General features: G+C 40.7%; 1 protein-coding gene across 2 annotated transcripts; it reads left to right on the forward strand.

Moving 5' to 3' along the window:
- Positions 1-1573: 1573 nt before the first annotated feature.
- On the forward strand, positions 1574-27346 carry Tsen15 (tRNA splicing endonuclease subunit 15). 2 transcript variants are annotated; one of them, XR_009057154.1, is made up of 6 exons: positions 1574-1766; positions 4258-4339; positions 4682-4817; positions 20249-20390; positions 20847-20947; positions 23998-27346. XR_009057154.1 is itself a non-coding variant. In XM_057770477.1 (5 exons), the coding sequence occupies exons 1-5, from the start codon at positions 1638-1640 to the stop codon at positions 20865-20867; spliced, it is 510 nt and encodes a 169-aa protein (XP_057626460.1). In that variant the 5' UTR covers positions 1574-1637; the 3' UTR covers positions 20868-21690. The 2 variants fall into 2 exon arrangements, 1 of the variants encoding a protein (XP_057626460.1); XM_057770477.1 differs by lacking the exon at positions 23998-27346 and having other exon boundaries at positions 20847-21690.
- Positions 27347-27957: the final 611 nt, after the last annotated feature.

The raw sequence follows: 27957 nt of genomic DNA on the forward strand, positions 1-27957 counted from the left end.
ATATTTTAAAACTTCGGGTTATTGTCTTATGCAATGCTATGTAAAAGCCCCTTCTTTTTTCCAATGCACTTTGCATCACAATTTAGTGTTGGCTTTTTCTCTTGAGATTAACTAAATATCTCTGCATAGACATTACTGATTTTTTTTTTTTTGTAGGAATAAAATGATCTGGCTCAAATATCAGCTTGGGAAATCAGCACTACAGGTTACTCAGAACGCAATACTCAGGAGGGAATCGTATTCACTGCTACTTACCTAGGTTTTTTTGTTCTAAGCCCTTTGGTACTCTAATCTAGCGAATTGTTAAAGCATTTACAAATGAGAAATTCCTGCTGCCTATCAGAGCTGAAACTCTACCCTGCTTTCTGGTAGATTTCACTCTGAGCTTGCCACAGAGTCCTTCTGATTCTGTACTTTAAATGTTCCGTTCTCTAAGAGTCCTGAATTCTTCCTGTTCATTCTCATTCTTAAGCAGCAAGACCTCCTTTAAAAATCTTCATTTCTTAATCTGGCAGCAAAAATTCCATTTTCATTCATCTCTTAATAGACAGTGAAATTAAAAGTCAGAAACACTTTATATATAACTGTGCATAAAACATTATTTTTCTAGACAATAGATTTTAATTCACTTGAAAAATCAGTTTCTAACACGCTTTTTCCCCTTCCAGGTTTGTTTCTCTCCCTCCTCCCCGCTACTCACCCTCTGCCCTCTAAATGTAAGGTACGTAAATTGTCCCTTCTGAGCTTGAGTCTTGCTCCTTGGATTTTTTTTTTCCTGAATTATAGGATCCCCTTTCTCAGATTAGCAACCAAATACTGTTAACTCTTCAACTGATTTAAGTCTTTAGGAGCCAGAAAGAAGGTTCTATTCATTTCCAATTGCTTGAAGTAGCATCAGTGTTTGGTACTCCAGGGAGCCTCCTAATTTTAGTATTATTTGCTTTGGAGGGCGGGGTTCAAATAGCTGTTTTGTGGAAGCAAAGATAACGATTTCATCTGAACATAACATATTTGAGGGTAACTTATGAATCTTTGTAGGTAGAGTTTCCTTGTGTTTAGTTTTCTGATACCTTCAAAGTTTTCTCTTTTTCTTTTGTTTTCAGCAGTTTTGGGACAGCATGAACTCAAGTCTCTTTGAATTGATACTCATTTATCATTTTGAACCTAAATGTATTTCATTAAAATTGTGAAAAATTTGACCATCATTTCTTCAACGTTTTCTACCCTCTCCTCTAAAACTATGTTTTTACTTTAAACTTCGACTGTAGGAAATTGAATGGGCCTTTTCCTGCTCTCAGGGAATTTAAGATCAGGATAGAAGCCTTCATTTCTCAGGCGAGAATAAGGACTTAACGAAGGGCCGAAGGAATCTGAAGTCAGGTTAGTAGCGAACTTCCCCCACTCTACAACCTGCCCAGATTGGGGAAAAATACAAATAAAATATAAAGGCCGGGGATGGGGGGGGGGGGCTCCCAAGCGCGTGCGCGCAGGTGAGAGCATCTCCCCCCTCCCCCGACAGGGGGCGTGGCCGGCATTCTCCGCCCAGTGTGCGCGGCGGGAAGCGGAACTGCGGCGCGCAGGGCTCGGCTGCTGGCCGGGCAGGCTTCGTGGGACACCACGGTCTCTGCGCGGTCGGCATGGAGGAGCGCAGCGATTCCGAGCCTACCCCGGGATGTAGCGGCCTTGGTCCGGGTCCCGTTCGCGCTGGCGGCGCCACCCCCCCCACGTGGGCTCCCGAGGACGCCTGGATGGGCACACACCCTAAGGTCAGGAGGCGCGAGGCCAGCCGGGCTCCGACCCGGCCCTCTTCACCGCGACCCCTCCGCCTGTGTGTGGGCGGAGGACGCACGTCAACCTCGTGGCGGGGGCGACCCGTGTGCACGGCCGCAGGTCGCCCGCAGTATCAATTTTTGTTTGTTTATATGACTAACACTATTCCTCTCACTCTGCCAAAGCGGCTCTTAATCCAGAGGCCGCTGATAAGTAATAACTGTTTTCCTAACTAGGTAGTCCTTTCTGGGATGAACTGATTGAATCCACAGTTAACCCAACTGTGGGCTGTGGCTGAGATGCAGGGGTCCGCAAATAAAGTGTTTAGTTAGACACAGGCACATTACACGTAGTCTTGGGCCCAAAGTGTGTGCATCTTCATTCTGTACGGGAACAGAATTCCAATTTTTCGGATTCTCAGAAAGTTTGAGGGCACAGGGCAGAACTATTCACGTTGTTGGCCTCAGGGAAAATAAGGATAGTCTTTTGCTAACCTCTGCTTGGGAAACTGGTGGTTTGTCTCCGTAAAGCCACAAACAGTATGCTGCTAACGAATGACAGTTGTGTACGGGTCTTGAAAACTGGATTGGTACATTAGTAAAATGGCAACTTTTCCTTTTGCGTTATTAACTTAATAAACATCTAAAATAATCGAGAAAGGGGAAATATTTGAAAATACAATTCGGAAAAGAAGAACCTTTCCCTACTTTTTGAAGCTTGATGTTTTCTTGCTCTCTTCCATTCATTTTCACCAAAAACAATAGCATGGAAATGTTATAAATTTAACAAATTATAACAAACTTAACAAAGTATAACAAGTAACGGGGAAGGGGAGAGCAAGAGAGACAGAGAAACAGAGACAGCGACTAGGAACATGGTGGACAACTCCAATTCAGACTTCTCCCATTTGAATCTTTTTTCTGTTACTTACCAACTTTGACTCTTTTTGACTTGGCTGACCTCATTGTTTTTCAATTTTTTGACGAGTCTCAGTATATCACAGTCTTTTCACTTAAAAACGGGATAATAGTGTACTTATCCTCATAGGGACATTTTTATAAGGTATTTGATATTTGACATAAAAAAGCACTATATAAATATTTACTAGTAACCTTTTAAAACCACATTTAGGTTTGATGTTGCCTTTAGACAATTTTCTTGCTTTCAGAGTCTTTTCGCTTTGAAGCTAATGACTACCAAATCTTCCTGTTGATTTTTTTTCTTCCAGGATCAACAAATTGATTTAAAAAGGAAAAGAAATAATATATGTTTTCCAGTTATACCCTTTAGTTACTTAATTTGAAAATTGCTTAAGATGTTACTGGATTTTCCCATTTACAAGCTTATTATTTGATTCTTTGAATCAGAAATGCGTAGTACTCTACATGGATAAAATTCATCTTTAGCTTTGTCACATGGACTTTGTAGCCTGACCTCAAATTATGTCTCAGTACTATTGTCAAGCACTTCTTGAGACTTGGGACACACAGATGCCCACCCTGTCCAACCTGTTTGTTTGCTGTACAGCAAATAGGAGAAGGTGACCTCAGGTCTGCCTCTTAGGGTTCTGCGAATATCTCATCTGTCCATGGGCTCTGCCCAGGGCTTTCCCTGCAGGACTAGGTTTCTGTTGTTATAGACCGTCTCACTGACTGTTTGGATGCCCAAGGCTTTCTGCTGCCAGGACTAGTTTCTGAGTTTTTCCTGTAACAAACAGTAAGTCTTATGGGAGTGGTGAGGAAATTAGCTGAAGTTTTTCTGTTTGCAAATTAGAGGCCAGAGAAATAGCGCATCCCATAACATAAGCCAATGAAAATCATACTTAACTTTTCTCTGCTCCTCGTGGATATGTTTCTTTGTAGACTCTTGGATATATGCAGCTTATCTTCACTCCATAGTTACACACTTCTCCATACTCAAATCCTACAAGGCTTGTTTTGCATCCAGTCTATCATGAAACATTTGCCAGTCCATCACCTGAGAACACTTCCTATTCTGTCATTGTTTTATAACTCATTTGCCTAACAGTATTAAGGATAGCTAGTTCTACGTATATGGAAGGTTTGCTATTGAAAACATTTGAAAAAATTTCCCATGTACTTTATACATCATAACTTTATTGTCATTATTCCTAAACATACAGCACTTGGATTGTATTCTGTATTGTAATTGTGGTAGGATTGCACAGGTTATATGCAAATATTTTTGCATTTCATATAAGGGACATGAACCTTCGTAGATTTTGTGATTGATAAGGGGGGTGTCTTGGATACAGCAAGGGAGGCTGTATGCATGTGTTTAACAATTGCAGATTTTTTTTTTTTTTAGGGCAGAGATAAGACCTTTCTTTTTAATTTCCATTAAATCTGGAAGAGAGCTTATATACATAGATACATATAATATGCATGCATTTAGTGAATACTTGTTAAATGAAAAAAATATTGAGCTATTTCCTTCTCTATTTAACAATTATGTTTTGACTTTCAGTACTTAGAAATGATGGAATTAGATATAGGAGATGCCACCCAAGTTTATATAGCATTCTTGGTTTACCTGGATCTCATGGAGAGTAAGTTCCTTGCTTAAATTGTTTTGCTATTGGAGTGTGGGAGGTTGGGGAATTGGGTTGTCCTATAGCATTGTTCACATATAATAAGCAAACACTTTTTATTTACTAGTAATTCTTCCTGCTAGTTTTACACATCTCTGTTCATTTACGCTGAGAATTACTAAGTTGTGGAAAAGATCAGAAAAACAAAGAGAGGAAGTTGTATTACGGGTGAAGTTTGCTCTCCTGAATATGAGAAATTTAGCATGCTTATCTTTTGAGTGAAGTTGGCTCTACTGCGTATGGGAAGTTTAGAGCGCTTATCTTTTGTTCTCAAGGAGTGCTTTCTTGGTGCTCTTTCAGGTAAAAGTTGGCATGAAGTAAACTGTGTAGGAATACCAGAACTTCAGCTTATCTGTCTCCTTGGCACTGAGATAGAAGGGGAGGGGCTACAGACTGTGGTGCCCACACCCATTTCTGCTTCCCTCAGCCATAACAGGTGAGTGAGTGCTTCTTGTCTTAGTTTAACAAACCCATTGCCTGTAAGTTTTTTGTGTGTTTTTTTTCCCACTTTTATAAATTCTTTTTATATTTTAATCCATCATCTTTTATTGGCCTTATTTTTAGTTTTTAAACTCACACCTTACTGTTTTAAGGTATGTTTTAAATGAGTAACATCTTAATTTGAATATGACCATATATGTCTGCTCTTTCTTTTATAATCATCATCTTTGTGTCTAGCTTAAGGTGGATTTCCTGTTTGGAATTCTAAGTAAAGGTCTGTTTTTAATTTTTAAAAGGTTACTAAGAGTTTCAGTGTTTTTTTTTTTTTTTTTTAAATGATACAACAGTAAAGGGCTCCCATTTTCCTATGAATAATCACCTTTCACCTTTATTTGCAGCAGTCGGTTCTCCATTATTTTCTCATTTATCACCTCTTATAATTCCCAAATTCCATACACACAGTGAAACCATGTTGTGGTTTTTGTTGTTGTTTCTTTTTCTTTTCTTTTTTTTTCTTTTTTAGTTGGGAAATTCCTGCTTTAATAGCATTACTATTTATAGATCTTTTAAGTTTATATCCATTAGGTTTGTTAAGTTTGATAGACAGTATTTCTATCAATTTCTTATACATTTTCCAATTTATTGGAGTCTAGATTTTCAAACAGTTCTTTAATGAGCCTCTGAATTTCATTAGTATCTTTTATCTCCAGATTTTTAGTTCAGTCATTCCCTATCTCTGGTTAATTTGGTTGTCTGTTTTATGTTTGTAAATAATGAGCTCTTAGTGTCTTTGGTTCTTTGTAAATTCTGCTTTATTTCCATTTCATCGATTTCTGCTCCATCATTGTTTTTCCATCTATTATTTTTGAGTTTGGTTTTTCTTATGGTTCTCAAACCTTAAGGTACACCATTAAGTTATTTATTTGAGACCCTCTCACTTTTTAACTTAAGCACTATAGCTTTGAGCTTTCTTTTACTAATTGCTATACCCCCAAGTTCTCTTGTGTTTTCATTTTCATTTGATCCTAGAAATCAGTAGCCCTCTGATCATTCAAGAACATAGTAAATCTCAGTGGGTTTGTATATTTACTGTAAGTTTTCTATTGATTTCTACTATTATTTCACTATGATATGAATGCCATCTGTTAGATAATATTGCTTGGAATAGTAAAATTTAATTCTATATGTATTGAGCGCATTCTATGTGTTGGTGATGGCATATTGATCAAGATGTCTTCATGAAAGTATTTATTCTAGTACAAATGTTGACTTGCAAAATAATTTTTTCTTTTTTCTCGTTTGATTATTATTGGGTGGGATAGAATAAGAACAAAATTGTCCTCTGTTCAAATAGTTCATTGAATGTGTTTTGGGAACTGTACTAGATAATTGAGTAGCAGGGCTATGGAGGACAGATAAGCATTTAGTCTTAGGACAGGAGAAGTCTATTGATACCACGTTTGGGACAGCAATAGTTCTCAACCCAACCTGTGTGTTACCACCTCCACAAGGGCTAATATCAGATATCCTGAATATCAGGTATTTACATTATGATTTATGACAGTAGCTAAATTATAGTTATGAAGTAGCACTGGAATAATTTTATGGTTGGGGTCACCACATGTGAGGAACTGTATGAAAGGTCACTGAGGACCACGTGGTAGGAGATCTGCGAGTAACTGAGCAGCGTTGGCAGTGGGTGCCTCGTGGGGTCTGATTAGCGCGTGGTGAGATTGCCTACATGAGTGAAGAGCCAGGTGAATGGCCGGGACTCAGGAGAGAGAGGGCAAGGGTGGGAAGTGAGGGGAAGGTCTTCTCGATCACAAAGGCCTTCACTATGTTCACTTTCCCCAAGCTGCGATGCTCCACTATGAGCAGCCTTATTGACAGCTCTTGTACTTAGGTTTGAGAATTTTCCTGAGGACATGATTGGGACATCCAGCATTGATACCTACCTCGCGACTATTACTGCTGTGGTGTTCTTGGAGAAGAGTTGCTATCAGTTTACACTCTGGTGGGCAATGTAGAAGAGATGTGCCATGTGTAATTGGCAAAGTTTAAGTTAGATTATATAGTTATTGTGACTCTACTCACCTGGTACTCAATGGAGTAGGCTAGGCTGGTGGGCCAGTGAGCACTAGGACCTCCTGTCTGCTTGCCTCATGCTAGGATTGTAGACTCATACCCTTGTGCTTGTTTCTGTTGTTGATTTGGTTTGGATTTTTTGAGATATGATTTCTCTGGGTAGCCCTGGCTATTCTGGAACTCTCACTGTAGTTCAGGCTGGCCTTGAACTCAGAGGTTCATCTCACGTGCCCCAGCCCCTCCAGTCCTGCCTGGGGTTAAAGGTGTGTAAGGCGTGTGCCGCCACTGCTTGGCTTGTTTTGTTTTTAATGGGGATTCTGAGGATCAGACTTAGGCCCCCATACTTGTGCTGCAAGCACTTTAGTGCCTAAGCTTTTTCCTCTGCCCCTTGTTTAAAATGCAATTTTTAAATAGAATTTTAAAAGATCTTTTATTGTAAAAGTCAGATACAGAATTTATATAATAATATGTAATCATTACATAAGCTCATAATTACAAATTTGAGTTATCATAAAATACTCATATCACATAACCATGGCCAAGAGCTTTTTAAGCCTTCACAGAGCTCTTCCCAGGGTGTGGAATAGCTCTCCTTCTCACACAAGAACTCATTTTTGCTTTCACAGTGCTGCTTTCCCCTTTGACTCAAGAACTATGTGGGAACGTGAGTGAATGAGACTGATATATTATCAAGAATACTAAGTTTTGGAGCCTGTCCTGGAACCAACTCTTGTACATCAGGCTGGCCTCAAACTCAGAGATCCGCCTGCCTCTGCCTCCTGAGTGCTGGGCTTAAAGGTGGAGCACATGGGTTTTGAGGCACTGTCTGAAGCTGTGCTGGTCAGCTTCATGAGACTGTTATTCTTAATGCTCTATATTCCTAACAAAACTGTAAATAATATTTTTATTAATAGGGAAATGGGAAGCATGTTAAACCACAGAGCCAAAGGAGTAAGCAGTCTATTGGCATGCAGTTTCATATGAATTTGCAATGATAACTCCTTGTATATGGTACACATTTTAGAATTTGTAAGACTTGGCAGCTGTCACTCATTAACTCTTGTTATGCTAACTGCAGTGTAGTTATAGACCTCTTACTCCTCAGTGCAGACAACAACAATCCTGCTGTATCAGTTAAACCATTTAGCTGCTGTCTCGCCTTTTGAGCGTTGAGTGGCAAATGCTGTAGAGTGTATATTTACTGATTCCTTAAAAGGTAATAGTCCTGGGCAGTTCCTAATGTCAGTTCTTAATATCACTATATCTGGCTACATTTCTCAGCATTTCTAGACTGTTTTGCTTGCATTTCCTGCTTATTTTCCCAGGCTTTGGACCTGGTGGCTCTGTTTTCTTAGTTTCTGGCACTAGACAGGCAGATTCCATTATAAGTTGTGTATGGGAATGTGCTGCAGTTGTGGAGTTGCAGAGATATTCTGACTTATCGGGAAGCCAGGATACACTTAGAGCTACAATAGGACAACCATGGAGAGGTAGAGCCTCAGTAGGACAGCTCAGACCCTTAAGGAGCATCCTAGCAAGGTTCTTCTGTTCTGTTCCACCTTGCTCGGGTCCCCTAGGGGAGTGTCTCAGCAAGGTTTTCCAGCTCAGTCCTCTAAGGGATATCCAATCCAGCCAGGTTCTTCTATTCTGCTCCGGCTAATGAAGGTCATCACCGAAGACTATTTTGAGAAAGAGATTTATTGAAAGGAGGAGTCCAGGAGAGTGGCTTTCTCTGCCATGGGGGGATAAATGGTGCCCTCTAACTGAACAGGCAGAGAGGCTTATATAAGGGCTTCATAGGAGCGGAGTTTTCCCAGGGAAAAGAGGAATCGGTTAGTTTTTCCCTGCTCAGGGATTGGTTAGTTTAGTTGGTCAGGGGCAGAGATGGGTCTGACTTTATGTTTCTTTCCCTGGCCCAAGTCTCAGATCCAGGGTGTGTTTCTTTCACTGATTCTGGGTTCAGAGGGTGCTCAGTGATTGGTTGGTTTCCTGCTCCAGTTGTCCCTTTAATCCTACAAGTTGTATGAGTACTTGAATGGGTGACGGTCTGTATGAGTTAGGTAAACTAGTTTGTCACAGTTTTAGACACACATTAACGTGGTGTATCCATATGCATGGAGCTTCAGCTTCTTTTCTGTTTAAATCAATCTGAGGGCTCTAAGGCATCAACAAAACACTTTGGTAAATGCCTGTGCGGGTAAATGCTTTCCCCCAGACAAAGTAATGCTATGAAGTAACGGCCGTAGATTTCCACAGAGGTCACAGAGCTGATGGGTTTGAAGATGAAACTGGGCATGTAGCTCTGTGGGTAAGAGTGCTTTCTCTATAAGACTAAGAATCTGAGTTCAAACCCTAGCACCTATGTAAAAAGCCAGCTATGTGTCTGTCACTCCAATGTTGAGGGGCAGAACAGGCAGATCTTGAGAGCTTGCTGGCCAGCCAGCCTGCCTCGCCAAAACAGTGAGGTTCTGGAGGGACTCGATTTTAAAGGACTACATATGGCACTGAAGAAGGCCTTCAGCATCCTCTTCTGGTCCCTTCACATGTACGTCTTATGCAGTGTGCACCACACCACACACTCATAAATGTGTGCGCGCGCGCACACACACACACACACACACACACACTTAAAAAACGATGACACAACAAGGGCTTCCCGCATAAGTTGGAGGCCTGTTCTATCATTTTCAATGCTGATGTTGAAAACGAAGGCTTCTCTTTGGGTGGAAAGTAAAACTAAGCATTTTAGCATGGTCATATATACTTACAGTTGTTAGAATACACATTCTTCCATAGAAAAGCTACTTTGCTCCTGTTTTTTGCTGAGAATCACGTGCAGAGGTTGTCACACTGAAGCCATGATTATAGTGTTTCAGGTGTTTGGGAAAGGATTGGGTACAGGTGACTAGAAAAGAGAAATATTGTAAGTACCTTACAGCAAGGCTCAGAAAGAAAAAAGAAAAGTTTTTTTGTTTGTTTTGTTTTCAATGTTTTGACTACTGGTGATTTGTTTCCCCCCTATAGACCTTATATATTTTTTTTTCTCAATTTCAGTTTTTCAGTAAGATACCAGAAGGGCTGAAACTTGGACCATAGCCAGCACACCTGAGTCTTTCTGTAGTTATATGTGCTTAAAATGATCTGAGAAAAGTTCCTTTATTACATGATCATAAAATCCACAGAGTTATGGAGTGCTATTTTTCACATGATGTTATAAAGTTGTCCTTATTTGTCCTTAACAATAGCTGGCTAAACTACAAAACTCTCAGTGTTAGCTGTGCAAGTGAGGATGGAGCCTCCCGGTCTCACAAATAGTGGCATCCTCCAGGTGAGAGAAAATCATGTCAGATGTCCTCTTTCTGGGCATGACTTCTAGTTCAGGTGTCACTCTGCAGATTAGGAAGCGATGTCAACACTGCCTGCCAGGTCACCTCTAGAGAGCCAAAAGCCTAAGCCTGCTCATCTTAGGCCAGTGAGTCTCCTTTGGCAAGACTCTTGTACAGTGAAGACTCTTGTGCAGTGAAGACTCTTGTGCAGTGAAGACTCTTGTGCAGTGAAGACTCTTGTGCAGTGAAGACTCTTGTGCAGTGAAGACTCTTGTGCAGTGAAGACTTGTGCAGTGAAGACTCTTGGAGCCAAACTTAGGGATCCTAGTCTTGGTTTTCCTCGTCTGCCTAACTTATGTAGTCATACCATATCCTGTTAGCCACAATGCTCTCCAAAGATGCACTTTCTTTCTCCCTGCATTGAATCACATGAGTTGCAGTCCTTTTTTTCTTTGTTAGAGTTCTTTTCTCTACTTAGCCTTTGAGGACCGCCAATGATGATTTTTCTTTAAGAGACATGATTACTTACACAAGTACTTTATCAGCTGTTAGTGTTGTCCCAGCGAGATATCACAGCAGTCTCCTACACAATAGAAACGGATAAATTATTTATGTGTATGCCAGTTGCATTAATGGATTTGCAGGGAGAAGAGCTGATATTTTAAAACACTATGCTGTATAGGGAGAATTAAAATCTTATTTACTGTTCTTACAGTAAAGTGTTAAGAATATTAAAAATGTATATAATTATACTTTAACCATTACATACAGTGAATATAAATAAGTGAATATAATTATAGGCTGTCAAAAGGATAAATGGAAAGATGTTTTAGGGAGAAGATGAGAGAAAGATTTCAGATTGCTCATGCTTTTATTCCTTTCTGTTGGATGCCTGGGACCAAGGGAACACAGTATCACAGACCTTTGCTACTAGATGCTTGGAGTCCAGGGCTGAGGGACTGATGATACCCAGTGTGATTGAGTGTGCTGAGGGATGTGTCTGTAAGGAATTGGTATCATTTAGGATCCCCAAGTCCAAGTCCTCAGAACAATGAGATTTGTTTGTCCCACAGGGACAAAGGGCAGGGAATGAGACAGATAAGAGATAGAGCATGAGGAAGAAGGGGAAGGGAACAAGAGAGAGGGGGCAGGGATGTTTGTCCTGGAGGGACAAAGGACTGTCTCTAGCTAGGGAGGAGACAGACATGGCACATAGGAAAATGATGGTTTATAAAGGTAAAAGGGGAAACCCCACATTAGGATGAAGTATCTGATTTTAATTGGGCATGTTAATTAGGGCTGCCTAAGGAGGGGGGCTTTTGATTGCTGGACTTCAGTACTTTGATAACTGAATCTTAGTAGTCAGCCTCAGGAGGAGGAATTGACCAAATAAGGGAATAGACCTTGGTGGCTAGCTTTAGGAATGTAATGTAACAGCTTTTAGCAGGGCAGAGGGAATGGGGGAGAAGGGCATGACTTGTTTGCCACGCTTGGGCTGGCTGGAGTCCCTTCAGTGCCAAGGACACTGAGGAAGACTGCAGAGGTCTAGGAGGAAAGGGGGAGTCTGGGAACACCCCCTGGAACACAAGTCATTTATTTGAAAGAAGCACAGACATTGAGGCTTGGGAGAAGGAGGTTTTTAGCAGAAGTAATTGTGGAAGCAAATTATCGAGCTGAAGAAAGCCTGAAAGTTATGACAGGTTTATTGTGACGGGGTTAGCAATGACAGAGGCAGCAGCTGCCTACAGCTAGTGAGAGTGCTCTGTATTTTGTGTTGGAGTTCATATGTGTATGTGGGTGGGGCAAGGGAGAGATGTGTAGTGGGAGGGGGGAGACAGAGAGAAGGTCTCAAAAGTAACCATCCTGGGAAGCAATACTCCAGGAGAAGCCCTGTGCCACTGAAGGGAGAAAGGAATTAGAGTAGGGATTGAGAAGTAAGAGAAAGCTACAGCAGGAGTTTGCCACCCTGCGTCAGTAGGAAACAGCACCGGGAATGGTAGGCAGTGCTCATTCCCATCCCCATACAGCTCATGGGACACACCTGTGCGGGCGCAGGCGGCTGTTAGTGCAGGAGCATCCTTGGAGCTTGAGGGTGTGCGGTGCTCTTTTACGTCCTCCTCACTTCTGCGGAACCTTTCCAAGTTTCTGGTCTGTAGGTGTTGGAAAGCTCTGGGGCTCAGCGCTTTTCTCTTCACGCTCACTCCCTAGTAGCTTCCCCTGGTCCGTGGTTTTATATGTTGTCAGTATACTGATTGTAGAAATTCGCTCGATACGGGAAATAACCAGGCTAATAACAGCTAAAGGATAAAACAATTATATTTTTATTTATTATAAGGGGAAAACTCACGAAACAGGAACGGGAAGTCCAAGCTCAGCTGTGTCACAAGAGTACCACAGAGAGAGAGCACCTGGTCCATGCCCCAGTTTTTTCTCTTGGGCTCCAGGAAGCCACGCCTTAACTCAGCTCCACCTCTTTTTTTTTTTTTTTTTTTTTTTTTTTGGTTTTTCGAGACAGGGTTTCTCTGTGGTTTTGGAGCCTGTCCTGGAACTAGCTCTTGTAGACCAGGCTGGTCTCGAACTCACAGAGATCCGCCTGCCTCTGCCTCCCAAGTGCTGGGATTAAAGGCGTGCGCCACCACCGCCTGGCTCAGTTCCACCTCTTAAAGATGGTTAGTTAACAAAGCTTCCCCCATCAGCTGATGGCTCCCAGTTTATACCTTCTAATTCCACTTCAGCCTCCACTGTGAACTTCAAGTCATATATGTAACTCTTTACTTGACATGTCTGCTGTGGTCTAAAAAGACGTCTCTAGTTAGGATTAAGATTGGATGTCTTAATGTCAAATTCACCCTACATTTGCTCCTTTTGTGATTTCCCCAGGTTAGGAATAGCAATTCTGTTCATTCTGAAGCTCCCACACACGGGGGTGGGGTGGGCTGTGTGTGTGTGTGTATGTGTGTGTGTGTGTGTATAGGAGGGGAGAGAGGAATATATGTATTTCTTCCTATTCCTCATATTTGACAAATGATCACCAATACTCTCTTTCCCTAGAATGCATCTGGCAGTTTCTTACCGTCTCTGCCACAGCTTCCTCACTGTGGCCTGAGCCATCATTTCTGCACTTTCTGAGGTGTTATATTACAACACTTGGCACATACTGCGTGTTTGGTATTGTTTGATTACTTATGTTAGTGTTTCTCCGCTAGGAAGTAAGTTCCATGGAAGCAGAGCTTTACTTGGTTCCTTGCTTTGCCCCCAGTGCCTAGCCTGTGCCTAGCCTGGTGTCGGTGCATAGAACCCAGTGTTCATTTGTAGACTGACTAGGTTCCTTGATAGGTAATATACTAAAGAATATAAGGATATTTGTTAACCATACATCCTTCCAAGAGTTTACAGCGAGAGAGAAAGTCTGCGCTCTGCTGTTAATTTGCAGAGACTCACCCCTTCCCATCTTTCAGTTGTAACTGCGGTATACTCCCCAGAACAGTCACCAGGCTGATGAGACAATTCACCAATGCTCGTTCTTTTTACCCGTATGCACCTTGCCCCTTCAGCCTCTGTCCCCTTGTGTTGTCTTATGAAATAAACGATGAGAAAAACCAAGTTTCTAAATATCATTTCTACTTAAATTGTTAGGTATTTGATTTTTTTTTCTCAAGACAGGTCTTGCTTGCTCTGTAGCCTGGACTACTTTGGTATTCACTTTGTAGCCCAGGCTGGCCACATGATGGTCCTCCTGCCTTATCTCCTGAGTACTGGGCTTGTAGACATGCACCACCTCATCTGGCTGGGATTTAATACTTAAATGCCACATTGTCTTCTTGAATAATGACTTGGTACTTTAAAAACACTCCTTTCTGAAAGCGTGGCTTTTTTATAAGTTTATTTAGCAGCCACTCTTATTTGAGGCCTGAAGTCTAGTACCTGATAAAATGACTGGTACGGTAATCAGGACACATGTCCTCATGCCACCTCTGTGGGAGCCGTTGCTTGCTTAGGAGACCCAGTCCTGACAACTTTTTTCAATTGACTCATTTTCTTCCCTTACCCTAAGAAAAGGGTAAGCTCCCACCTCTCTGTCTCCCTCTCTCCCTCACCAAAATGACTTCCCAGTGAGGTGAGTAGCCACACAGGCACTTGATTCTTCAGCAGCTCTGTTGCGAGTTCAGCTGCCTTGTTTTTTTGTTTTTATAAATTGGGAAGTGTTGGCCTGATTCCCAAAGCTGTGGCCTGTTCTCCCTGGAGCTTTTCTTGAGGACTGAGCCCATGGAAGAACACAGCTTTCTTGCTGTTTCTGCTTCCAAGTGACTTCTGAGCTGCCCCAGATCCACATTATGGGGTAGCGTTCTGTACAGCAAGATGAGGCTGATGGAGAAATCGGTGCCTTCTGGAGCCAGGGCTACAGCACATATATCCCTGCTTAGCCACAGCGAGAGCAGCAGGAGACACTCCTGTGCATAAAAGTCAGTATTACTTTAGTTCACGGTTCATTTTAGTTCAACATGTTTTAGTTGAAAATATTACTTTCCTCAGCTTCTTGTTCTCACTGCAAATTTCTAAAGATTTCAGGCTCTGTTTTTAGGATCATTAGAGAAAAATAAAATTTAAGATTTATGAAAATGGTTTAAATAACTTGATATAGGGACATTACCTAAATAATTTTGACTTTGTCTTGATTTAGTCTGGTTGTCAAATTAGTTATATCAATTTATTAAAATTCAACACCCCTTTTTATCATATAGGAGTCATCTGTGAAGAATTATGAAAAGGGGAAATCTGCCATCAGCATCAAATGTTGTTACTGAGAACCAACAGCTATGATTATTATTGATATACCCTGTTCTTTTTTTACAATGAAAGAAAGAATTGGTTCTTTAATAAATAAACAAAAATAGGAAAACCATTATCTAAACTAATAAAAAGGCAAAGAGAGAATATCCAAATGAACAAAATAAGAAACAAAAGGGGGATATAACAACAGATACCTAGAAAATCCAAAGAATGATTAGGTCATACTTTATAAACCCATACTCAATAAAATTGGAAAATATAGAAGAAATGGATAATTTTCTTGATAGATACCACTTACCAAAGTTAAATCAAAATCAGATAAACAATTTAAATAGACATATATCCAACCTCTAAGTAAATAATAACAGTCATTAAAATCTACCAATCAAAATCGGCCAGGGTCAGCAACTTTCTGTGCAAAATTCTACTGGACTTAGTTGAGATTTTCTCCCTGAGATTTCATTGAGTGAAAAAATGAAATCCTTGTTAGTGTGGAGGGCATGCTCACATGGAGAAATCCTTGTTAGTGTGGAGGGCATGCTCACATGGAGAAATCCTTGTTAGTGTGGAGGGCATGCTCACATGGAGAAATCCTTGTTAGTGTGGAGGGCATGCTCACATGGAGAAATCCTTGTTAGTGTAGAGGGCATGCTCACATGAAGAGTTCTCTGTTTCCAAATGAGGTTTCACATTACTGAAGATTAAGTAAGTTGCCCTTCTCTGCATCTTAACAGTCACATGTGATTTTAAAGTAGAACTTCAGAGTCTCCATTGTTATCCATAGTTTGTTTTTTGTTTTTTTTTTTTTTTTTTTTTTTTTTTTAACTAGACTAAGGTAGCATGGTTGGTTGGCTTAAATATATTTGTGAGTTTATACAGTATACTGTAAAAGAAACAAAGTCTTGACTAGGAAGATGATGCCCTAAGTAAATACATGTTCAGAATAGACTAGACAAGATTTTGAACAAGGAACTTTGTAAGCTTGCCCACACGTGGTCGGGTAGCAGCTAGGTAGCATTTTGTCCGTCTGCTGTGAAGATGCACTGGGAATTTTCCCACACATGCCACCAAGAGGGATAAACAAGCTCAGAAATGGGAACTTCCATTTAATTTGGGCAGTAAGTTCCCTCAGCTCTAAAAACAAAACCTCCTTTACAGCTCTGAGTTAATTCTCTAACCTTAGGTGTTTGGGGTAAGCCTGAAAATACTTTGCTGTTTAGGACTCTGAAAACAAATATCAATTGAGATTCAGTGGTGACTGAAGTGGAAATTTCTACCCTCATTTGTAGTGTGAAATATAAAATCCCTATATGGCTCACCACTTTACCTTAGGAGAAGCACACACACACAACATGCACATACACGAACATATGCATGTGCACACACACACCAATCTTCAGCTTAAACAGTGGATCATATCCTCAAGAAAAGAAATTGTATAAAGCTGTCTTAACAAGGTTTTTTCTTCTTTGTCTGTGTCCTGTTCTCATCACACTCTGCAGTTAAGGATGCTGAGAGAAATTCATGTTCAGCTTGTCCATTGCAGGGTTTTGTAGGCGTGTCTTACGTTTTATATGTGTTGCGTATTGGGAAATAACTGCATCACAGCTCTTTAAACTGGTACGAGAAGACTTATATAAACATGTGGGGATTTTGTGTGACCATGTTGAACCAAGGATCCGTTAAAGGAGGACTGTCATCTTACTGTAGTTTCTCCTTAGGAACACTGCTCTTCCATTCCTGTTGGTCTTAGTTTTTCTCAACAAAAGCAGAAATCTTAGCACTGTTCTATATTAGAGGGAAAACTACCTTTTATTAACTGCATTAGCTAAACAGTTCTGATCCTGCCATTTATAATAGTGAAGACATTTCCCTTTTTTTCTAGTTTCTGTTAAATTTTATTTGTTTATTTATATTTATTGTGACAGGATCTCACTATGTAGCCCTGGCTGTCCTGTAATTCACTCTGTAGACCAGACTGGCCTTGAACTCACAGAGATTCATCTGCCTCAGCCTCCTGAATGCTGGGCTTAAAGGTATGTACTACTACCTCCTAGCTAAAATATGTTATTATTAAAAATAAAAAACTGTTTATGGCTAAAAATTTAGGTAACTTAGTCTATTTATTCTCATCTTGGTAGGAAATATTAACTCAAAGTAGAGAACTTATAAATGTTATCTTTTTCTGTAGCTATCAATTTAGGTACAGGTTTGTCATTCTTTTTTTTTTTTAATTTATTTATTTTTTATTGAAAATTTCCACCTCCTCCCCTCCTCCCACTTCCCTCCCCTTCTCCTCTCCCTCCCCCTCTTTCTCCAGTCCAAGGATCAGTCAGGGTTCCCTACCCATGGAAAGTCCAAGGTCATCCCTACTCACCCCAGGTCCAGGAAGGTAAGCATCCAAACAGACTAGGCTTTCACAAAGCCCGTCGGTGCAGTAGAATTAAAACCCAGCGCCATTGTCCTTGGCTTCTCTGTCAGCCTCCACCATCAACCACATTCAGAGAGTCCAGTTTGATCACATGCTCCATCAGTTCCAGTCCAACTGGCCTTGGTGATCTCCCATTAGATCAGTCCCACCGTCTCAGTGGGTGGACGCACCCCTCGCAGTCCTGACTTCCTTGCTCATGTTCTCCCTCCTTCTGCTCCTCATTTGGACCTTGGGAGCTCAGTCCAGTGCTCCAATGTGGGTCTCTGTCTCTATCTCCATCCATCGCCAGATGAAGTTTCTATGGTGATATGCAAGATATTCATTTAAGAAGGAAAGTAGTCAGCCTGGTCTACAAGAGCTAGTTCCAGGAGAGGCTCCAAAACCGCAGAGAAACCCTGTCTCGAAAAAACCAAAAAAAAAAAAAAAAAAAGAAGGAAAGTAGTTACACTAAAGACTTTCAATCCATTGATGGTTTTTATTGCATGGCCCCTTTCCATAGAGCAGAATAGTGAAGTCCTCACTAAGACTTCACGAGAATCTCTCTGGACCCTGACTCACGGTCATGCAATTCAACAGAAGTAGAATCCTTTTAAGAGTTAAGTCAGGGTCTTGGATTCAGGCTACTTTAAAAAGTGAATAGTTCCTATGATAGCCAGCATACCTGTGTAGTTTAGATTAATGTTAATATTTACTTTAGCAATAACTATGGAGGTAAGTGTGAATACCACATATTTTCCATAAGAAGGAAAGCTGGCAGTTAACAGTACTTATGCTCTGTGACTACATGACCCTTACAAGACTTTATTTCAGCTTTAAATAATCTAATGTGGACTTAGGAGTTCACTGTCTTCGATCTAGAGCACTGTTTGTTGGAAAGATCATCTTAATTGAATTCCTTTTGTACTCCTGTAAACATTAATTTACCAACTTTATAGCATAGTAAGAAACAGGATGCGGGGCTAGAGAGATGGCGCAGTGACTAAGGGCAGTGTTGCTTTCACGGAAGACCAGATTGATTCCCAGCGCCCGCTAGCCAGCAGTAACTGTAGTTCCAGAGGATCCAGCACCCTCTTCTGGCCTCTGCGGGCATTGCACACATATGGTGAACAGACAGGGTAGGCAAAGCACTCACATGCGTAAGATAAAATGAATAATTTTAAAGAGCAGTATGTATGACAATTTAAACAAAAAGTGTAGGGGAGAGTAAGTCAGTTTTTAAGCAAGTAAATGATACCAAAGAATAATGTTTAGAAACAAATGGCAGAAATCTTGAGAATGTTAATATAAAAAACTGTGTCCTATTAACTTGAAGAAAAGAAAAAACTTAAAGGACAGGGTTATTGTAGAAATTCGCTCGATTTGGGAAATAACCAGGCTAGCTAAAGGATAAAACAATTATATTTTTATTTATTATAAGGGGAAAACTCATGAAAAAGTCCAAACTCAGCTGTGCCCTGCAGGAATCACAGAGAGGAATACCTGGGCTGTTTATCTGTTTTACTCCCGGTCCCAGAAAGCCACGGCTTAACTTGGATCTTAAAAGATAATTGGCTAACAAGGTTTCCCCATCAGGTGTTATTAAATAATTTAAATGGAAAAATCAGTAGGTGACTTTTACAGTTGTATAATCTCAAATATGTTGACCAGACATGCACTTAGAATCATGGACCGTTTGTGTATTCTGTGGTAGAAGTCAGTATGCTAATTAACCTTCCAGCCTCCAGTATCTGGAAGCTGCTCTTAACCACTGGAAATTGATTTGCTTTATGATAAACTAGTTAATCTTTTTATTTTTATTTACTTGTTTTAGAAAGTGTTTGGAGATGTTACATTTTTACCAAATTTTTGATCACAGCCCTTCTTGAGTAGGTAATAAGGAGTTTTAGCTTGTAGTTAGTAAAAGTAACATTATTTTGAAGGCCTGGAGTTAGATCTGATGGATTATCTTCCAGGACAAGCAAACTAAAATTTTAAATGTTTTTTTCTATTTTTCTCTTAGATTTTCATTGTCAAATTATGTAACGAAAATAGTAGGACTGTTGCCACTTAAGTCTAATAATTCTGATATGTAGAAAGACTAACCAGAAATATTTGAAATGTCCAACATACAGAAAGATGCCCCCTGCAGCCAATCTTTATTGATGTGTCCCCTTGCCTGCCCCAAGTCAATAAAAACTGGAAGAACCCCACAGCAGAAGGTGAATAGTTGGGCCAAAGAGTGACCAATGGGGAGTGACATATTCAATGGCAGTAGCTGTAGATGGTATGTGGAAACAAGGGGACATATTTATTACAATCTGGTCATTATAGTTCAGGGATTTTGAGACAGGGATTCACTGTGTAAGCCCCAGCTAGCCTAAAACTCTTTGTAACCCAGGCTTGTCTCTAACTTTCTGTGCCCTCCTCCCTCTGCCTCCCAGGCCACAAGTACAGTGTGTCCGTCACACCAGCCTACAAGCTATTTAAAATAGTAGACCCCAGCGTCACTTTGTTCCACTGAGCTTTCAGGCTGGGAAACTGAAAAATTAGCATCTGTAGTTTTTAGCCAATTAGATGCACAGACCATTCTTACCGTTGTATTTTGTGGGTTCCAGATACAGTTCATCTGAATGGGTAAGTCTTTCTTAGGGCGTTCTGTGTGAGAAGACAGCTTCAGATGTTTATATTTGAGCTCAGACATTGCCTCAGCAATATGAATTGCAGTATCCTACTTCCCCTCAAGAATTTATACTGTTTGATCTGTCGTTAACTGGGTGTCTGTGAGTCTCAAACATACTTTGCTTTCATTTTCAGGATAAGGGAAATCTTGAAGGCGTCTAGAAAACTGCAAGGTGATCCAGAACTGCCCATGTCTTTTACTTTGGCCATTGTGGAGTCGGATTCCACAATAGTCTATTATAAGCTTACAGATGGATTTATGCTGCCAGACCCTCAGGTCAGTTTTGAAGTAGCTGACAGAAAACTGGTGGAGGAAAAATGGCGTGGCATGGATCAGGCCACTCGGCTTCAGCTTCGAGGGAAAAACGGCTGTTTTTATCCCTCAGAAAACTGCCCCTGTCTTATGCAAAGCAGTGCGTTCCTAGCTATTTTTGAAAAAATAATTTGATTTTCCTATCCTCTGGAGAATTCATTTCTCCATAGCATTTGTGAACTCATCATGCATATAACCGAGGTGACATGCAAAGGCCAGTGACAGTTTTAATCAGAGCGCCTTTCTACAGAACCCCACGTTACTTGACGTCATGTTGGCAACATTTTAATACATAGTTGGCATATGCTTCCTCTCCATTTGTCAGCCTGATTGGGATAGTTATATTGCATATCTGTCTGATTTTACTCTTGCATGTGCTCTCCGCTAGCTGCATTCTGATCTTCTTCCTTTGCGTTACAGAATATTTCGCTCAGAAGATGACATCTGTCCTCTTGATGCTGATTTCATTTGTGAAAGATTGGATTTGAGGGCATCGGCCTGTTTCGTCTTTTGTCTCAGAGGTAGTCAGGCTTGGCTTAGCTTGTCCCAACCTATAAGCTTTCTTTCAGCATAAAACCTTCTCAAGTGGAAGAAATCTATATTGCTTGCAAATATAGGGTAGTTAGCCTAGAACTTTACCAGAGACATTGCAGTTATATGTAGGTTTATACAAGGATATGTTTAGAGTGGGGAACCTGTAAATGCCTATGCCGTCCCACAGCTCAATGGACAGGTGTCCATGAATAGTACATGAGAAAATGACACAAGAGCATCAGAACATAGTTGTGGGTGCAGATGACACACCAAGGTAAAAGAGCAGACAATCAAATTACCAGTTGTGGTCCTGGTAAGATGGCAGGGCAGTGAGTGGATAACTTTGTCTTCTCTCAACGTTTCATTTGTTACTTGTATTACTTTTATAATAAAATGTTTTAAAATAAAAAAAAAAAGCTTGACACCTATAGTAGTCATCCACCATTGCATGGTAAAGTGAGCATCTTGTAACAGCATATTTATTTTACTTTTGAGACAGGGTTCTCTGTGTAGTCCTGGATGTCCTGGAACTCGCTCTGTACACCAGGGTGGCCTCTAACTCACAGAGATCCACCTGCCTCCACCTTCCAAATGCTCAGATTAAAGGTATGTCTCAGCACTGCTGGCTTAGCATTATTTTATGGGTCAGTGAATTGGGCTTGGGTGTGTTGGCTGCAGTCCTAGCTGAGTGTCATTGAGATGCGCCTCCTCCCTCAGCTGGATGTCCACAGCTGCCCACGCCTTGTGATACTCTGTATAGGGGAGGCCATGTTCAGCTCCTTGTCACAGTGGGCTATTCCAGCATGGCTGGTTGCTTTTTCAAATCCAGCAGGAGGTACAGCAGGAGGGGCTGCTGTCTTGTGTAATGTAAGCCTTGTCCCCTCTGCACCTGATCTTGTGACCGACCAGGAAGCAACAGTGGCAGGGGCAGAGAGGACGACAGAAGGCAGAAGTATGACAGTGTAACAGGGTTTCTTGGTCTGTAGTTGATCTGCACTCCCTTGCCCGTTCCTGATTTCACTTCCATTGATGAAAGTCGTTCAGTGTCAGATCCCTTTGCTGCCCCTGCAGTCTTGAAGAAGGGGACTCTGTGACTCCAGTATGGCTCTTCCAGAACCTTCAGGTGTGAGTTCTCACCTTAGTTCCTGCTGGGTCAACATGGATTGCATGTAAAGAATTCTTTCATCACGGTGCTAGAGAAAACAATCTACATTTTCAGATGGAAATGTGAAGTTTAACAAGTGTCAGATTAGTGAGTTGGAGCTGGGTGACAAGACCAACAGGGCTTTTTAAGTCCAAGGCCAGCCCTCAGTTTTACTGTACCACTCGGGGAGTTGACTCAATTTCTGAATGTTCCCTGTGGCTTAAAGCTGTCCTGCCAAAGCCAACCAGGTAGCTGTTCATGTGCCCAGCGATGCAGCACAGCTTGAAGAGTGAAGTGTCAGTGAAAAGACTAGGTTAAGTGGCCTCTTGGATGAAGTCACTTTGTAATAGAGTTTACATTCCATTCTCCAGTTAGGCTGAATCCTTAGGAGCGGAGCAGGAAACCGTGGCTTTTAATGGGTTCTTGATCCTATTGCACGTAATGGCTTTGTGGGAGCCCAGGTAGTTTGGATGCTCACCTTAATAGACCTGGATGGAGGTGGGTGGTCCTTGGACCTCCCACAGGGCAGAGAAACCTGCTTGCTCTTTGGGCTGAGGAGGAAGGAAGACTTGATTGGGGGAGGGGGAGGGAATGGGAGGTGGTGGCGGGGAAGAGGCAGAAATCTTTAATAATTAAATTAATTAATTAATAAAAAAAATCAGCAAGAAAAAATAAAATAAAAAAAAATTGAAGAAATAAAAAAAAAATTGAAGAAATTAAAAACACACTCGGTTCCAATTCCCACAGTTACTGGCCCCTTGCAAATTCTCTAACTATTTGGCAAACAAAGCATGCTGTGGATTTGGGTCTTAGACAGTGACTTGCTTTTTGCCTGGAGGTGAATTGAAACGATATACTTGGACACCAGAGGGCGCTCTAGGCTAAGTGCATCTCCAGACTGAAGCCTCAAATTAGCTTGAGGTTTATCTTGAGAAGTGCTCCTGAATTTTTATTTCAATCTGTGGGAAGTAGCATAAATAAAAATACAAATAAGTCTTATGTACCCACACCCCCTCTTTCTGACAGGCCTCTAAAATTATACTCTACCCGCATTAAATATGTTGCTTGAGTCATTCTTACTCAAAATGAAAATCTCTATTTAAAAGCGAAAGCCTTTTGGGGGAAGGGGTGAGTGGGAGAGACTTTTTTTTTTTAATTAAAGATTTCTGCCTCCTCCCCGCCACCGCCTCCCATTTCCCTCCCCCTCCCCCGATCAAGTCCCCCTCCCTCGTCAGCCCTAAGAGCAATCAGGGTTCTCTGCCCTGTGGGAAGTCCAAGGACCACCCACCTCCATCCTGGTCTAGTAAGGTGAGCATCCAAACTGCCTAGGCTCCCACAAAGTCAGTACGTGCAGTAGGATCAAAAACCCATTGCCATTGTTCTTGAGTTCTCATTTTTTTTTAGACTGTTTTTCCCCCAGATCCATATGCATTTTTGCTTGCAGAGGCCTGATTTATTCATTGAGTTTCAGGATCAATCACCTAGCAAGAGGCCTCAGCTCTCAAGCTCAGTCTGTATGGGCCACATACCTGTAGAAAAGACATGGATTGCCTCTCTGATCCATTTAAGCTTGTTTTCTTCCTTTCCTTCCAGCTGGAAGGAGAAGAAAAGGCTTTGTGGGGTTTCTCTGGCTGCTCTCTCCTGAAGTCCTTGCTTGGTGTGCCCTCTGCTGGGAAGGACCAGGGCAGCATGAACTCACCCAGGTCCAGTTGCTACTGACTAATTTCTTTTGTTCTCTTGCCTGGGCCTCTTTAGAAGACTCCTCACACCATAGGCCTGCTGTAGGGAGCATGGAGGGGAGAGGCGCTGCAGAATTCACCGATTTCAGTAGAGCAAGCATTTATGAAGTCATGGGATCTGATGTTTTGTTGTTGTTTGTTTTGTTTTTGGCAGAAACATCTTTTCAGTTTCATAAGCCTGGAACCAAACAACTTAAAGCTTCACACATGGTATTTCATCTCTTTTGTTCGGAGCATTTCTGGGCTGACTTCCTCTGTGAGGTCACTTTTTCCATTGCTGCCCCAGCAGGAAGCCACTTCCCGACTGCTGCACAGTACTGCTTGCCAAAGCATATAGAGCTCCCGTCAGGAGAGGTTGTCCGCCAGCTGGATTTTACCTTGACCACGCATGGAATAATGTGCTAATCATATACTTTCCCCTTCTCCCTGGACAATGCTGCTTCTTGACACTGGCCCCTTCCAGCAGTGCACTCTTGATGACCTGTGACTAGCAACTGCTTGTGCTCACAAATGAAAAAAGATGGAAAGACCATGTCAGTGGAGTTATCATAATTCCCAGCTATATTATTTGATGATTCCAAGAAACTTCCTTCAAGTCAATGAAAGCAAAATCTAAAGACTGACATTTGTTTGGGGGCTACTGAGTAGAGACAATATTTTATTAAATATTCACTTATTAATTTATCAGATATTAGCTAATATCTTAATCGGTAGCTTAGAAGTAGAAATGCATTTTTTTGTAGTGTAGGGTCTGGAGGTTACAGATCAAAGTGTCTGTCTTTTCTTACAAGGACATAGCCTCGTTATTGGGACCCCATCCTCATAACCTCACATCACAATAATACCTCCCCAAAGCTCTTCATTCCTAAATTCAGTCACACTGGAGCCTCGGCATGTCAATTTGGGATGAAGGGATATGATACAGTCCATAGCAACTGCTTCCTACATGTGCTTAGATAATGCATGGACACAGGCCCTCGAGGAACTCAGAGGCAGTGGCAGTTCTCATCCCAGACTCTGGAAGCGTGCTGGCAATGTCAATTGAAGAATACTTGTCATACAGCAATATAAGCTGTCATTTGTGTAGTTTATGCCATTTACCTAAGGGGGTGGGGCACAACAGCTTCTGATTAAGTTTTCAAACACTCATTTTATACATTCTATTTCTTCTCAAGAACATACACTAGAAGAGACACAAGGAAAAATGGAAAATCAACAAGCTAAGCAAACCCTTATCCAAACTTAATTGAAAGAGAGAAAATATCCAAATGAACAAAATCAGAAATAAGAATGGGACATAGCAGACACTGAGGAAATTAAAAGAATCATTAGGTCATACTTTAAAATCTGTACTCCACAAAATTGGAAAATCTAAAAGAAATATGTCAGGAGCATTTTTCACAAGCTATTGTGAGCCACGATGCAATTACAGCTTATAGCAATTGATAATTCAGATGTCAGCCCACCAGAGAAATTATTCTCGGAGCGACCCTGCAAGGAAAGGCCATCAGGGCCACTGGCTCTGAAAACTTGCTTTCATGTGATTTCACATGTGCAATAACAGCTATGATATCCCCCTATCGCCATGCATTTTCATGCAGTGTGTACATGTAATCTCATGGTTGGATCTCAACCTTATGAGTACATATATCTGTGGATGGTCAGGAAGATGGCTTCTGTGTTGTTTTGGTATATAGAGCAAGTGCTCATAGTCAGAAACTTTGAAGCCTGTTCTCTATCAATAGCTGGACCCACAGGGCAAATTGGCCAGATGAGTGAGTGCCCAGTGGACAGATAACAAGCAGGACTCACAGATATTGTTCATTAGCAGAATTGCAGATGTCTGGCCTTGTTTGGATCAAAGCCCTACAGAAGACTTGGTGAACTAGAATGATAGTGCAGGTGTCTATCCTTTTTATATCACAGTTCTTCAAGAGATCAATCACACCTATGTTGCTTCCTTCACCGGCACCTCCCTTCTCTGATTCAAAATAGCAATTAACACTACCAATTTTTTAATGCAAGATTTTAAATTCAGCAGACTAACTATTTTTGTTTAGATCCTGAGATTCAGGTGATAAAAAACCTGTTAACTGACTATATCCAGATATTATTAATCACACTTAAAAAATATAGAATAGTACACGTATTCATTGCCTCTTCCTCAGATCTCTCAGTGGGGTTTAGTCTCCTTCCTTTGTAAGAGATAGTCAATACCTCCTCACAGCTGCAGCTCCAGTTAGCTACAAACCAGCTGATAAGTTTTGCTACGTAACTTCAAAGAATGCCTGTGTCCCTGAGAATTTTTCTTGCAGTTTTTTTTTATTACTAACAAGTTGCTAATGAATGGAGGTATAAATGCTTGGGATTTTGTGACGATGAGGAGAATTAGAATGTAAAGAAATAAGATTGGAAGAATGTAGACTGTAGAGAAATAAGAATGTAGAATGTATAAGAAATAAGAATGGTAGAATCGGGACAAAAATGGAGCTAAGAAATTATAGGCAATTAGGAAAAGAGAATTTGAACTAATGAAGAAATAAAGCAGCAACCCTCAGATATTGTGTGGAGTTATTATAGAACTCTTTCAGTTCCTACTCCCGAGAAGCATTTCTCTGAGGAATCCTGGGTAAGGGCTGAGAGCTGATCTCTTGGCCTTTAGAGAAATAGACAATTTTCTCAATAGATACTGCTTACCAAAGTTAAATCAAGATCAGATAAACAATTTAAGTAGACCTGTAAACCTTAAGGAAATAGAAACAGTCTTACAAACAAACAAACAAACAAAAAGCCCAGGGCCAGAAGTGCAAAGTTCTACCGGACTTTCAAAGAAGAGCTATTGCCTATATTCCTCAAATTTTCCATAAAATTGAAACAGTAGGAACATTGCCAAATTCATTTTATGAGGTCACAGTTACACTGATACCCCAACCACACAAAGATTCAACAGAGGAATTACCAATTTCTCTCATGAACATAGATGCAAAAATATTTAGTAAAATACATACCAATCCAAGAACACATCAAAATCATCTATTATAATCAAATAGACTTTGTCCCAGAGATGCAAGGATGGTTCAACATAAGAAAATCCAGTCAATGTAATCCACCATATAAATTAACTGAAAAAAAAAAAAAAACAAAACCCTACATGATCATCTCATTAGATGCTGAAAAGGCCTTTGACAAAATCCAACATTTCTTTACTATGAAACTCTTGGAGAAATTAAGGATACAAGGACATACCTAAACATAATAAAAGCAATTTACAGAAAGCCTATAGGCAGTATCAAATTAGGTGGAGAAAAATCAAAGCAATTCTACTAAAATCATGAACAAGATAAGGCTGTCCATGCTCTCCATATCTATTCAATATGCTACTTAAAGTTCTAGTGGGAGCAATAAGAACCAAAGTAGATCAAGGGAATACAAATTGGAAAGAAAGAAGCCAAAGAATCAATAGACTTTTGCAGATGATATGATACTGTACATAAGCAACCCCAAAAATTCTACCAGGAAACTCTTACAGCTGATAGATACCTTTAGTGAAGCAGCAGGATACAAGATTAACTCTCTCTCTCTCTCTCTCTCTCTCTATATATATATATATATATATATATATATATATATATATATATGCCCCCCCATAAACAAATGACAAATGGACTGAGAAAGAAACCAGGGAAACAATACCCTTCAAATAGCCACAAATAATATAAAATATCTTAGCTCTAACCAAGCAAGTGAAAGATTTGTATGACAAAAACGTCAAGTCTTTGAAGAAAGAAATAGAAGAAGATACCAGAAGATGGAAAGATCTCCCACATTCATGGATTGGCAGGATTAATGTAGTAAAAATGGTCATCCTACCAACAGCAATCTACAGATTCAATACAATCCCCATCAAAATCCCAATACAATTCTTTACAGACCTTGAAAAGACAATATTCAACTTCATATGGGAAAACAAAACAAAAATCCTACCCAGGATATCTAAAACTATTCTGTATAGTAAAAGAACATCTGGAGTTATCGCCATCCCTGATTTCAAGCTCTCCTGCAGAACTATAGTAATAAAAACTGCATGGTATTGTCATAAAACAGACAGGTAGAT

This window comes from Chionomys nivalis, chromosome 5 (genome assembly GCF_950005125.1).
Source record: "Chionomys nivalis chromosome 5, mChiNiv1.1, whole genome shotgun sequence".
NCBI classification, from domain to species: Eukaryota; Metazoa; Chordata; class Mammalia; order Rodentia; family Cricetidae; genus Chionomys; species Chionomys nivalis.

Excerpts from the sequence above, each read along its gene's own strand:
- Tsen15 (XM_057770477.1), top strand. The coding sequence starts at position 1,638 with ATGGAGGAGCGCAGCGATTCCGAGCCTACCCCGGGATGTAGCGGCCTT. Across the intron at positions 1,767-4,257 it reads GGATGGGCACACACCCTAAG|TACTTAGAAATGATGGAATT; the intron begins GTCAGGAGGCGC and ends TTTGACTTTCAG. Across the intron at positions 4,340-4,681 it reads TTACCTGGATCTCATGGAGA|GTAAAAGTTGGCATGAAGTA; the intron begins GTAAGTTCCTTG and ends GTGCTCTTTCAG.